The 13672-nt window shown below is 33.0% G+C and overlaps 1 protein-coding gene across 1 annotated transcript; it reads left to right on the forward strand.

Moving 5' to 3' along the window:
- The first annotated feature begins 4017 nt into the window (after window positions 1-4017).
- On the forward strand, window positions 4018-5416 carry LOC117780841 (ficolin-2-like). Its single transcript, XM_034617517.1, has 3 exons — window positions 4018-4123; window positions 4209-5102; window positions 5161-5416. The coding sequence occupies exons 1-3, from the start codon at window positions 4098-4100 to the stop codon at window positions 5276-5278; spliced, it is 1038 nt and encodes a 345-aa protein (XP_034473408.1). The 5' UTR covers window positions 4018-4097; the 3' UTR covers window positions 5279-5416.
- The last annotated feature ends 8256 nt before the right edge of the window (window positions 5417-13672 follow it).

Genomic DNA, 13672 nt, shown 5'->3' on the forward strand with positions numbered 1-13672 from the left:
TGTTTTTTTCTATTTTTCACCAATTTTTTTTGTAGATGCTTACACCTCCACATTTACATTTGATGTGACCACTTTTTTAAGAGTCCAAACCAATACTATAATCAATATAGAAATGGTTTACTTAGCTTATTGTTATACTATATAACATGTAAATCAATTGCTCTGACAGAATAGTAATAACTACGATAGCAACTACGACAGAATATTGGAATAGCAAATAATTTATTTTTTTGCTTTTGCTATTGCTCTGCTCCAATACGAAACATAGCAGAGAGCACAGCATAGCATACGCTATTCGAATATTATGCTATGTGCTCTGCTACTGCTCTATACAAAGTCGGAGCAGTAGCAAAAGAAAAACTACAAAACTACGGAGTAGCATAGCATTACCAAACCCTGCTATTTAATATTTATTTTTCTTTATGTAAATTTTTTATATCATAAAATCGTGTGACAAATAATCGTAAGAGCTGTATTATGAATTCTAAAAATAAAGAAATATTAAATACATTTTCGTTACTCAAAAGAAAAACAACATGTTATGTTAAAAGATCTAGTTAAATATTTTTATTTTGAACAAAATATTATATCGTGCAATCGTCTGAATTATAATCTTAAGAGCTGTATTATGAATTCTAAAAATATAGAAATATTTAATACATTTTCGTTACACAAAAGAAAAACAACATGTTATGTTAAAAGATCTAGTTAAATATTTTTATTTTGATCAAAATATTATATCGTGCAATCGTCTGAATTATAATCTTAAGAGCTGTATTATGAATTCTAAAATATAGAAATATTTAATACATTTTCGTTACACAAAAGAAAAACAACATGTTATGTTAAAAGATCTAGTTAAATATTTTTATTTTAATCAAAATATTATATCGTGCAATCGTCTGAATTATAATCTTAAGAGCTGTATTATGAATTCTAAAAATATAGAAATATTTAATACATTTTCGTTACACAAAAGAAAAACAACATGTTATGTTAAAGATCTAGTTAAATATTTTATTTTAATCAAAATATTATATCGTGCAATCGTCTGAATTATAATCTTAAGAGCTGTATTAAGAATTCTAAAAATATAGAAATATTTAATACATTTTCGTTACACAAAAGAAAACAACATGTTATGTTAAAAGATCTAGTTAAATATTTTTATTTTGATCAAAATATTATATCGTGCAATCGTCTGAATTATAATCATAAGAGCTGTATTATGAATTCTAAAAATAAAGAAATATTAAATACATTTTCAATACTCAAAAGAAAAACAACATGTTATGTTAAAAGATCTAGTTAAATATTTTTATTTTGAACAAAATATTATATCGTGCAATCGTCTGAATTATAATCATAAGAGCTGTATTATGAATTCTAAAAATAAACAAATATTTAATACATTTTCGTTACGCAAAAAAAACAACATGTTATATTAATAGATCTAATTTAATCTTTATATATTTTGATCAACAAAGTAGAAATATTTTTCACAATGCTATTTATTGAAACACTTGAAAAGTTGGCGACATAAGCTTAAAAATTATTTACTAATTTATTTGTAAAGCTCAGTAAAATATATATTTTATTTTTAATTATTTCTAACGCTGTCAACTATTCATTTAGACACATCGACAGCATCGATTAGGGGAAGGTCCTTTTACACGTGTACGTTTCAAAGGCAATCAACACCTTGAAAAGTTATAAATTTAGCAATTTTACACTTTGGCAAATTTATGAGCTGCAAATTGTCTCAGTCTGTGTGTAGAATCCATGTGTGTGGCCGAGTCCAGAACCGAGGACAGGGACGGAAAAGTCAAGTCTGAAAAAAAGGCCAACGTTCGTTCTTTTGGCCCTGACAAGCAATCACTTGACTCACACACACACACACACACACACACACTTTGCACATTCAGCTGATGGACCAACCCTCCCCTCAGCTCATCTTCCCTCCCCTCCCTTCTCTTGGGCCTTGTAATTTGTGGAACAAATTGAAATTGAAATTCACGTTGGCAAGTCTTGAGCCAAGAATTAAACGGCATAAATATATATATATATATATATATATATATATATGGACCTACAAGGAGCAGCAAATTACTGGCAACATTTTTAATTAACTGCAGTCGTCGACTAAAGTGATAATGTCCAGATATATATTAACCTAGAAATGCTCGATTGCCTTAATTGAATCAAGTATACGACACGTAAGCATTTGTGTAATTGAAATCTTAAGCGGATTCTGATAAATATTTTATGAATTGCAATAACAGGTTATAACCTAAAATAAAACTAAGAGAAATCATAGTTATGGTAGAAATATATAAAGGAAATTGCCATAGAAACGTTCAGAACACCCAAAATTGATCAAAAATCGGAGTATAATAATATACAAATAATAAAAAATTGTATATTAAATACTTAAGCAATTCTATCTTTTTTTCAAAAACTTTTTAAATTTTTTTTTGCTTTTGTTTCAAATTTAAATTATGCATTATTTATAATAATTGGTTTAAGATTTTATTCCCTAATTTGTTATATTTTAATCGATCGATTTTAAATAAAGTATTTTTGATTTAGAAAAGCTAATCTAAAATTTATAATTATATTTTATTTATGTTATATTAAATTCCTGATTCTAAGTTGCCAGTTTTGTGTTTTTAAGTTTCGTATCCACATTTGGTTTTTGTTTTAATATTTCTCATAATTCCAATAAGGAATTGGGTGTTATTAGCTTGCCACAAGATGTTGCAAGCCTGCTTTTGTGGTAGGAGAGAACCTCTACCATAAAAACCGATCAGAGCATACCACAAATTCCAGCTAATTGTGCATGACATTGAAGCCCAAAGCTAAGTTGGCTCTTACAGGCCAGTTAACAAGTTTGTGTAAATTACTCAGCTGCCACATAAAGCGACAAATTTGAAATATGAAAACACAGCACACAGCAATCAAAACAGTTAACAGTCTAACTGGCCAACAACTCGGTTCTGACCTGGTCTAAACTTGCCAGTTGCCATCCATGTCACAATTTAAAGCGATTCGAGTTTGTTTTCTTTTTTCGTTTGTTTGTCTGTTTGTTGTTGTTGTTGGCTTGCAAGACGGACACAATGAAGTTGCCGCTGTTGCCCAGTCTAAAAAGGGTATAAAAGGGTTATGAATTTGTGCCTTTGAATACTCTATCAACTCAGAGACTGTTTAAGTTAGAACAACCAAACTTGCTCATAATATTTCTGTGCTGTGCACTCAGATCGAGTTTGATTTCGAATTTTTCAAACATTTTAAAAATTAAAACAAGTGGGCAGATACAGCCGAGCACGCTCGACAGTAGGATACCCTGTGCCCAGGTACTCTGTACTGAAAGTTTATGTATGATGGCAGCTATATTATATATGGATCCGAAATAAGCCAGATGTGGTCAAAACGTACCAAACCAACACAAATATTCTATCAGTTTGATTAAGATATCTCAAAAAATAATAAACTTTTTCATACTAAATCTTCATTATCGATGTATCGTTTCTATGACAGCTATATAATATAGTGGTCCGATACAAAAATAAAAACAAACTTGATCTGCCACGCCCCCTTCTGCCTGTTACATACATTCTGCCAAACACATTATACCCTTTTTTGCCCATTTCCAATGAGGTCAGTTTATATATATAAATATAGCGAATATAGAGAAGGAATATTATGTTTTATTTATAAACTACACTGTCACTTCTCATCTATTCTGGTGTATGTGGTATTTCAAAATACTTGAGTTGAAAAAAGCATTTCATCGAAGCGAAAGTTCCGGGAATTGTGGCTGCATAACCTTGAGTGTTTTTGTGGATGCAGATACGAGTATTAATATATACATGCATATACAAAGTATATTATGTATATGGTTACGATAATCATTTCCAATTTCACTTCTTGGTCACTTGTCAAATTTCGACTCAGTCAGTCTTCTCAGGCATTCAGTGAAATTCAGTCGCAAAATGTTGCACAAAATAATTTATCTAGTCTATATAATAAACACTTTAACTTCGGTTTCTTATGGAATACACGTCTCTGAATTTAATGAGACTAAATTATTTCAATCAATGAATCTACAAATAACTGAGCTGAGGTAAGAACCTTTTAGCTGGTCCACGCTAGTGACGATAGCAGTTCTCACATGCACAAAGTGAAAACTAAAATAAACGATTTTTTAGAGCGGAGCAGAAACATCACGATAAGTTGATAGAAGGAATATTCAAGGCATTGGATCTTCAATTACTTAAAGACGAACAGGAAAGACAAGGAAAACTCATAGACGGACTGGTTAAGGCAACAGATGTTCAAAGTCTGAAGGCGGAACTGGAAAAACTAAAGAAAGATGGAGTTGAGAAGCAGTCAGATATAGAACTTTTTAAAGAGCAACTGGAACAACAGAAAACAGATGGCGTTGATAAAGAATCGAAAATTCACTTTCTTACAGCGGAGCTGGAGCGTCAGGGAAAATTGATAGGTGCACCGAATAAACAATTAAATAATCAAACTCTTAGGTGGGAACAGGAACGACAAGGAAAGCTGATTGATGCACTTGTTAAGAAAACTTACCAAAGTTGTACCGACGCCAAGTCTAGTGGGATCAATGAAATGCTAATTCCCAAGCTTAGCAGTGAACTTTTTAAAGTGGCCTGCGATGCAGAAACTCGAGGGGGAGGTTGGACAATTATCCTGAGGAGGATGGATGGAACTGTCGACTTCTATCGCAACTGGGCTGCATACAAAGAGGGATTTGGAGATTTGAATGGCGAGTTCTTCTTGGGATTGGATAAAATACACGCATTGACGGAAGAAATGAACCAGGAATTACTTGTTGTCCTAGAGGACAAAGAGGGAATTGAAGCTTTTGAGATGTATGACAACTTTGCAATCGGCGATGAAGATCAACAATATGTCATACGCACTCTGGGAAATGCGAGTGGAACTGCGGGTGATTCACTCTCTAATCATCGTGGCATGAAATTTACCACCAAAGATCGAGATAATGATTTTAAACAATTTTTAAACTGTGCTGTAAGGCACACTGGCGCCTGGTGGTACAATCGGTGTCACTCAAGGTATGATGAAATGTTAATTGTATTTCAAAGCTTCGTTTATTAACTTGAATTCTTACAGCAACTTGGCAGGGAAGTACAATGATAACAGCTGGGGCAAGGGCGTCATTTGGTTCACTTTTAAGGGTTATGATTACTCCCTCAAAAAAGCAGTCATGATGATTCGGCCAAAGAAGTAAATTCTAAGACTCTACAATGTTTGAAATCTGCTCACCGTTATATTAAAATGTATTTTGCGATACCTCAAAGCATATTCTATTACACATGTTTGTAGATAGTTTAATTATTTATTTTTTATTAAATCTTTATTTCATGTATGTTGATTGAATGAAACGACTGCGAAGATATGTGTACTGGGCAACTAACAGTCGAGCACTTTTCACTAGTTGTTGTTGTTGTTGTTGCTGCCTCTTGACTGCTTGTTTTGGCCAACTTTACACTGACTCATAAATTCAGACATTTGCTTACAGTCGAGTTCCATTTTCCACACAATTGAAAGACACACATTACTCAGACCCCCTCCCCCCCTCTAATCCCTCTCCTGGCACTCTCCCATGGCGATTGCTCCACAACTCGCGATCACATTTAACATGTTGCAAAAAAAAGAAAGAAAAACAATTGCAAACCTATTGTAATTTTCCTTATGCCACGTTTTCAGCTTTTGGGGCAAAACTGCAGCTGCCAAGGGAGGTGAGGAAAGAGTGTGGTAAGAGAGAGAAGAGAAGACTCTTTGGTTTGGAGGCAAAGACAACAGCCAACACCGAAAACAAATAAACGCAGATAAAGAGCTGCGAGCTGTGAATTGGCAACCAAGGCAAAGAGCAAACAAGCTTCTCTTCTCTTCTCCTCTCCTCTCTCCAGCTGTAGCAGACGAAACGGAAACGCTCACACAATGTCAATGAGCTTGGAACTTGGTGAGGAAGAGAGACGATGGAGAGAGAGGGAGAGAGGGAGAGAGAGAGAGAGAGAGAGAGAGAGAGAGAGAGAGAGAGAGAGAGAGAGGGAGAGAGAGAGAGAGAGAGAGAGAGAGAGAGAGAGAGAGAGAGGAGAGGAGAGCGGCAGCGTGAAGCTATTAGATATTTATTTCTGCGGATGTTTGTCTGTGTTTCTGTCTCTGTCTCTGTCTCTGTCGCTGCCATTCGCCCTCCTCTCCCTCTCACTCACTCTCACCTCCCTCCTTCCTCCCTGTCCCTCTTGATCGCTCCTCTGTCGAGTGTGCACATATTTGCACATGTTTCGCATTTGTATTCCATGCGTTATTGAGCTGAAAATTGATGCACATTACTACTCTATTGAATTACACATTAGCCATTGCTTTGGCCTTGCTATGTGGCCTTAACCCCCTCTCCCACCCCACCCCACCCTCCCAGCCCCTCTGTGACCAATAAATAATTTGAAAATAACAAAATAACAAAGTGAAACAAAGACAGCACATGCCACCAATGCGCTCCACTTGCCTCCTACAACAAACGTCAATCCTCAACCGCTCGCACAGTGGGACAAACAACAAAGCTAGCGCCCATTTTTATAATTTTATTAAAATCATTATCTTATATAATTTACACTTAATTAATAAATCAATAATATATACAGGCCTGTTCCGGTTTTCACTTTCGCCAAGATTTGTCGGAAGTGAACATTTTTAGCCTGCTCTTATATCAATCTGGAAATATTTTGCGTATTGAATTTATTTTGAGCTGGTCCAATTAAGTCCAATAAGTTTATAAAATATAATTTTAAAATGTTTAGCCCAAATGCAACGTGGAACATAACATTTTTTGAAATCCGATAAAATAGGTAGTGAAAACCGGAATAGACCTGAAACTCATAATTATAATAAACATAATTTATACTAATAATATTTCTTTCTAAAATTATGTGTAGATTTAAATATTAAATTTTAGGCTTAAAATCTCATATGTATTTCATTGTATCAGAATTGTAGTGGTGACTAGCACAATAATTTATTTGTTATTCTTGTAGTGCTAGCAAGACAAATAAATAAATAAATAAAACTGCTTAATTTTTATATATATATATTTTTATCAACTGTAAAGTTATCAACGTGTTTAATTATGGCTTTAATTATATATTGGAGTCTGTTTACCGTCAACTAAAATCAGTTCTCAAAACTGTCTTAATCTTTTTTAAAACGTAGTTTTGGTATTTGCTCTATAAAAAAAATAAAGGGAAACAGTGTACTTTAAAATTTAATGTTACTGTTTTCAATTTATCTATTATTTTCTGGTTTTTAAAGTAATGAAAAACATTTATAAAAAAATAAATAGTTCTTTGTGTTTTGGGTGTGTTTTTGTAATTAAAAGTACTTAAAATTAAAAACTAAAAAAAAATAAAAAATATTTTTATATCATGTATTTTTAGTCATGTATTATTTATATTTTGAGCAATTTCTAAGATTTGCAAATTTGTAAAAAACAAAGCCAAATTTTTTTGTGGACCAAAAACTAAAAGATGCTTTTAAAGAAATAAATAGGCTCGAATTAAAAGCAATTAAAATACTATATACTAAAATACAATAAATAATATATTTAACTATATTTAATATTAATTTCTTTATTAGTTTTAGCATTTATATAAATGTTTATATAATTAAATATTAATAAATTTGTCTTATTTGCAAAGTATTTTATTGTTAGTTCCGTTGGCGCAGCTGTTTAACCCACTGTGGGACTCCCCCTTCCCCCGCAACTGACTGCAACTGCAACATCCATCGACATTGCCTTGAATTATGCACGTGTGTGTGTGTGTGTGTGTGTGTGTCTGCAATACTTCTAACGCTGCCCTGCTGCCCCATAAATTGCCCAACTAAATACAATTTATTTCTCGTCGTCGCTGGTGACCCGTGTGTATTTTATATGTATGTACGCTTCCCAGCGCAGTGTCGTTATTTATGCGCTGCTTTTAGCATTTTCCACCACCCTCTCCCCCACCACACGCTCTCCACTTAGCGGTATTTTTCTCCTTTTCTGTTCTCTTCTTTTTTTTCCCATATGCGAGTACTACATCTTCAATATAATATTTATGTTGTTTTAAATAGTTTGTCAGCGTGGCATGTGGTTGCAATTCACATCTCTGTTGTCTCAGAACAGAGCTGTTAAATTAACGCGCTGTTAACGCTCGATACTTAACAGCTGTTGCAGTGCATAGCCCCTGCTGGCGAGTGTTAACCGTTTCAGTAGAATAACTGTGCTACAAAGCGACCCCTACAGCTGAACGCGGAACTAACAGACAAATTGTTATGTTAGCTTAACAGTAGCGGATAAATTTTATAGCAATGTTATGGCAAGTGATTCTCCTGCAAGTGGATAATGTTAAACGTGGCATGAGTAAATATTAAGCGATATAACAAATTCTAAATAAGAAGTTAACTTGTTTATTTAAATAAAATGAGTTTCTATGGAGTGTTAAATTGACATACGAAATATTTAAAAATTACATAAAATTAGAGAATAACTAAACTGGATTTTTCATTTTGAAACAAAAATTTTAATATTTATTGAAAAGATAAAGATAAAAGAGAGAATTAAATCTCATTTATTTTATGTACATTTTAGCGGGACTATTTCAAATAATTTAGTATTTTATTAATGTAAAATTTAGTTAAATTGCTCACAACGAACTGTTGCATGCCACATACTCACACATATATTCATCTACATAAAACCGAGTGTACTCGTAGCGAACAAAAACAAAATGTTAACCGTCACATGAGAACAACAACTCAATCGGCAAATGTTAAGCTATAAAACTCACCACAGCATCCTCTGCACTGTTAACAGTCGTGCGCTGTTAACTGTTTAGTGTGGACATGTGGTTCGAGTCCGAGACGAAGCCGAGGCGACTTGCGAGGCGACTTGCGAGGCGACGAGCGTTAGAGCGTATATAACAACGAGTGCGCCAACTGGCGAAATTCAGTCTTCGTTTTGCCTCTGAATCGTGCGGTCAGCGACTGAAAACTGCAACTGCGACTACAACTGCAACTGCAACTGAAACTGAAACTAAAACTGTGCAAAATTGCAGACTGCGAATCGACGCGCTGCGTTCGCCGCGACGCGATTGGCTGAAATGAGCAAGCAAATATTTAAATATTGAATGGTTAACCACAACAACAGCTGCAAATCTCATTTAAATGCAATAACATAAGATTGCATTGAAATTGCAAATTTGAAATAAAAAATAGAAAATTGCGTGAAATATAATTGTGTTCAGTAGGCGGGTAACGGTGAAAAAGCCGCGCGTTGTCGGTTTAAAGCAGCTTTTCAAATCCACAATCGCAAATTTTCGTGCGCTCGTTTTTGTTTCTGTTTCGATTTCGGTTTCGGTTTGCGTTCCGGTTTCCCGTTTCTGCTGCCTGCTACCCAATTTCAGTGTTGTGCGTGTATTGAAGCCGGAGTCGAAGTCGTAGACGAAGTCGATGCCGTAGTCGGTGTTAAAGTCGCCGGAGTTTGTCCGTCTTTTGCTTTTGGCCAAAAATCGGGATACATTTGAGCTGCAGTGCAATAATTGAAACTTCAACTGCAACAGAAATTGCAACAGCGACTGTAACTACAGTGACAGCAGGCAAGTAGTTGTACCCAGAGAGAAAGGCTTTCACTTTTCGACTTTTGCCCACTTTTCCCGCTTTTCACACGGTAATCAAGCGAAGTCGAGACAATTCAAATGCACACCGAAATTTTTTTCCTTTTCTTTTTAATTCAGTTTTCTTTTTTTTCATCTCACATTTTCTTAACGCCGGCTGAAATTTCTATAAACTTTGCTGCAAGATCTATACAAAGTTTCTGACTGTAGATTTAGTTCGTAACTGACGCCTGCAAGTATGCAATACAAATTTTGACTTTCAGTTTAGGCCTCGACAACTTTACACATGTGTGTGTGTGTGATTCTCTGCGTGTGTGTGTGTGTGTCAGTGTTGACACTTCGGCACATTTTTTTTTAGGCTTCATCGGGCATATTATAAAATGCTTGTAAGCTTCTAAATTAAAGGCAAACTATTTTTGAAAACAAACAATTTAGTTGTATTCAAGTTAGGATTTCTTTAGTGCATTTATTCAAGATATTTTTATTTATTATAATAAAATTTCAAGTATTTTAATTAGTATTACATTTATTAATATTATTATATTTTATATTATTTATTTTTATAAAGTAATTTTTTGTATTATATAGATTATTATTTGTATTTATTTTTCTTGAATTATAGTTTGACTTTTGAAGTCCGTTTTCTATTAGCTATTTATTTATTATAAAAATAGACTTGTAAATGTTATACTATTTTAAATAGTATTATTATATTTATATGTAATATTTACAATTAATATTTTATTTGCTTTTAATTATTATTAATATTATTAATTTTATTGTATTTTTTTGTTATTTAAATATAGCATATTTTCACTCTGAAAACTCTGTCAACACTGTTGTGTTGTTCCAAATTTTATTCGCTTTCTTTTCAGGCTGCATCGCTTTTCATGTAGAAATTTGCCAGCATAAAATATTTTCATAGCAAATATTTTTACAATGCGTATTTCATATGCGAAACTCTGGAATTTGTTATGCAAATGAAGCAGAGTACTAGAACAAGTAGGACTAGGATAGGGGTCGAAAAAAATTAAAATTAAATTTGAAAGCCACTCGGCTGTATGCCTGTCTCGCTCTCTCTCTCTCTCTCTATCTCTGTCTCGCTGGCTGCTTTGGTGAATTTAATTCGGGTTAAGGCCTTTTGCGGCCAGCTTATGAAACAAAAACCGCGGCATTGGGCTAACCTCAAAAGCCGCGCCTTGTTGTTATTATTGTTGTTATTGTTGTTGTTCTTTTTGTTGTTGGCAATTGTGAGAACGATCCTTTCCATATCCCAAAAGCAGCTTCTGTGTTTTGGCGCACACTTCCGTTTGTTGGCTGCTTATGTCTTTCTGTCCGTCTGTCTGTCTGTCTGTCTGTCTGTCTGTCTGTCTGTCTGTCTGTCTGTCTGTCTGTCTGTCTGTCTCTCTGTCTCTCTGTCCTCACTGAGCGTCGACTGAGCTGCTGAGCTGCTGAGCTGTTCAGCTACTGAGCTGCCATATGCGCCAGCCGCAAAACTTTTGAATTTTTAAGTGGCAATTCGTGTAGCCGCTTCCTTTTCTGCTCACACACACACACACACATACACACACACACACACACACGTACCTATACACAGTGAGAATAAACACACAACCTTGTGAGCAAAAATGCACAAATAAAATGAAACAACAGGCACTTGCCTCACTGCCATCAGTGTTGTCAGCTTAGCTTATTATAAGCCAAATAAGGCATTTTAAAAATTAAATTTATTATTTATATGATGTGGAGTGCAAGTGAAATATATAAAAAAAAAATATAATAAAAATGTACAGAAATGTGCATTGTTAAAATAACGAATGTTTAAAGTGTTAATTGCTAAAAGAATAGAGTACCTAGAAGTTCAGAAATTCAATTTATATTGGAATATTTTAAATGCACCCATATTGTCAGCATAAAAGCAGTATTATTAAAATTAACTTCTTTATATAAAATTTTTTAAGTCACGAGATAACTTTTATTCTTTTATTATAAAATTTTAAGATTTTGTTTTGTTTATCTTAACTGTTGGCTTGAAAATTGTAGTTTCTAATTCTAATTATTTCCAGAGTTATATTTGGTTCGGTTGTCATTAGTTGTAAATAAAATAAAAAATTGCATTACTTTTCATTCAAACGAAATGTTTTCAAATATTTTTTAGTCAAATGAACATTGTTGAAATAAAATTGTGTTATATATAAAAAACCTTCTTTAAAAAATGCTTCGCGCAGATATAACAAATATTACCACAAATATGATTTAAATTAAATTCTCATGTTCCTGATGTCAATTTCGGCACGACTTGGCGGAAGTGAAAATCTTTGACCTTTTCTAATTTTATTCCTGAAATATTTTTCGTATTGATATCAATTTGAGTTGGTGAATTTAAGTCGGATAAAGTGAAAAATATAGTTTTTAAGTACTAAGCTTTATTAAATCCGATAAATTAGGAAGTGAAAACCGGAACAGGCCTGTATATTTTATTTCGAATATAGTAAAAGTTGAATTATCATTTTTTAAATATATATAAAAACGTAATTAATTAACCTTATAAATTTTTTTTCATTTGTGCTAATATGTTGTGTTATGTTTATTCGCATATTTATTTATTTATTTTTAGATTATTGAAGCAACTTTTTCATTGAAATCTAACTGCCAAACTCTGGCAACACTGACGCGCATATTAATTTGAAAAGCCGCCAGCCGTTTGCCCTCTGCTCTCTGGCAACGTCATTTTATTTAAATTTTAACTTGGCCAGCACACAGAGTGTATATTATATCTTTTATTTGAATTTTGTTCTCTATGGCCGCTGGTGAATTTTATTCTTTGGCTGTTAATGTTACCTCATGCGCTAATAATGAGATAAAATTGCTTGTGGTTAAATTTCTTTATATTTTTTTTTTGCCTACCAGCCAAAAATAGCTATGTCCTTTTTTCTTTTTTTTTAATTTTTCGTATTTTCATATGTTTTATTTGTTGTTATTTTTTGTCCAGCGCGCAGATTAAAAGAGCCGTAAATTTTGTGCTGCTTAAAAAGTTGTCAACTGCGATTTCATTCATTCATTTACAGGATTCACGCATTTAGTTAGTTATTTTCTGGTATATTTTATTTATGTGTGAGTGTGTTAGTGTATCTGTGAGTGAGCCTAACATTATGCAAATTAGTTTGATTGTTTGTTTGTTTGCTTGCTGGCCGCATTGCGTTTTTATGCGCCTAATGAATAAAGCATAGCAAAATTATTGTATGGAATTCAATTAGCATGTTTCTCTCTGCAGCAAAATCGCCTTAAATTTCATTTCCACTCGCTTTCCCAAAGACAGCTATATACACAAATATAATTAAAATGTGTGTGTGAAACAAGTGCAAAGTTTTTTGTTTAGACGCACATAAATTAAAGTTCGTTTCAAAGCTGCCGAAATCCACTAAATAAATTATGCGTGTAATTCGCCACGGCCAAAAATTGGGCAAAGTTTTTAAGTGTTTGTTAAAGCTGCAAATTATAATTACTAATCGCTAAAGAGGCTGAAAGAAAGAACAAGTATTTTACATAAGGTTTCAGTAGAAAATAAATCGATTTACGAGCTTAAATATCAAAAATGTAATTCACTTTTTTAAGTCTCTGGAACAACTTTTTAGTTGTCTTCAGTGCAAACAGTTATAGTTACTAATCTATATAAAAACTGAGAATACTACGCATTTAAAATAAGTCGCGATAGCTTGAAATAAAAATAAAATGAATTAATGTTAACCAGAATTGCTTCACAAAAATTTACCTAAAATTCAAATTAAAAATTTATTTAATGCCTATTTTAAAAATATCTTATTAGACACCTGCACTTATATTATATTAATGAACTGAAATTTTTAAAATTAATTAATTCATTTAATTAAATTAATTTAAATATTTAGACCCATAAATGTTGGTTTATTTAAAATATTTATTAAAAATTGCAGTTGATAATATATTTTTGGTTT

Source organism: Drosophila innubila (assembly GCF_004354385.1).
Source record: "Drosophila innubila isolate TH190305 chromosome 2L unlocalized genomic scaffold, UK_Dinn_1.0 4_B_2L, whole genome shotgun sequence".
NCBI lineage: Eukaryota > Metazoa > Arthropoda > Insecta > Diptera > Drosophilidae > Drosophila > Drosophila innubila.

What these genes read in the sequence shown, in the direction of transcription:
- LOC117780841 (XM_034617517.1), top strand. Translation starts at nt 4,098, where the DNA reads ATGAATCTACAAATAACTGAGCTGAG. An exon ending in CTACAAATAACTGAGCTGAG is followed by an intron (nt 4,124 to 4,208) that starts GTAAGAACCTTT and finishes ACGATTTTTTAG; the next exon opens with AGCGGAGCAGAAACATCACG. An exon ending in TACAATCGGTGTCACTCAAG is followed by an intron (nt 5,103 to 5,160) that starts GTATGATGAAAT and finishes GAATTCTTACAG; the next exon opens with CAACTTGGCAGGGAAGTACA.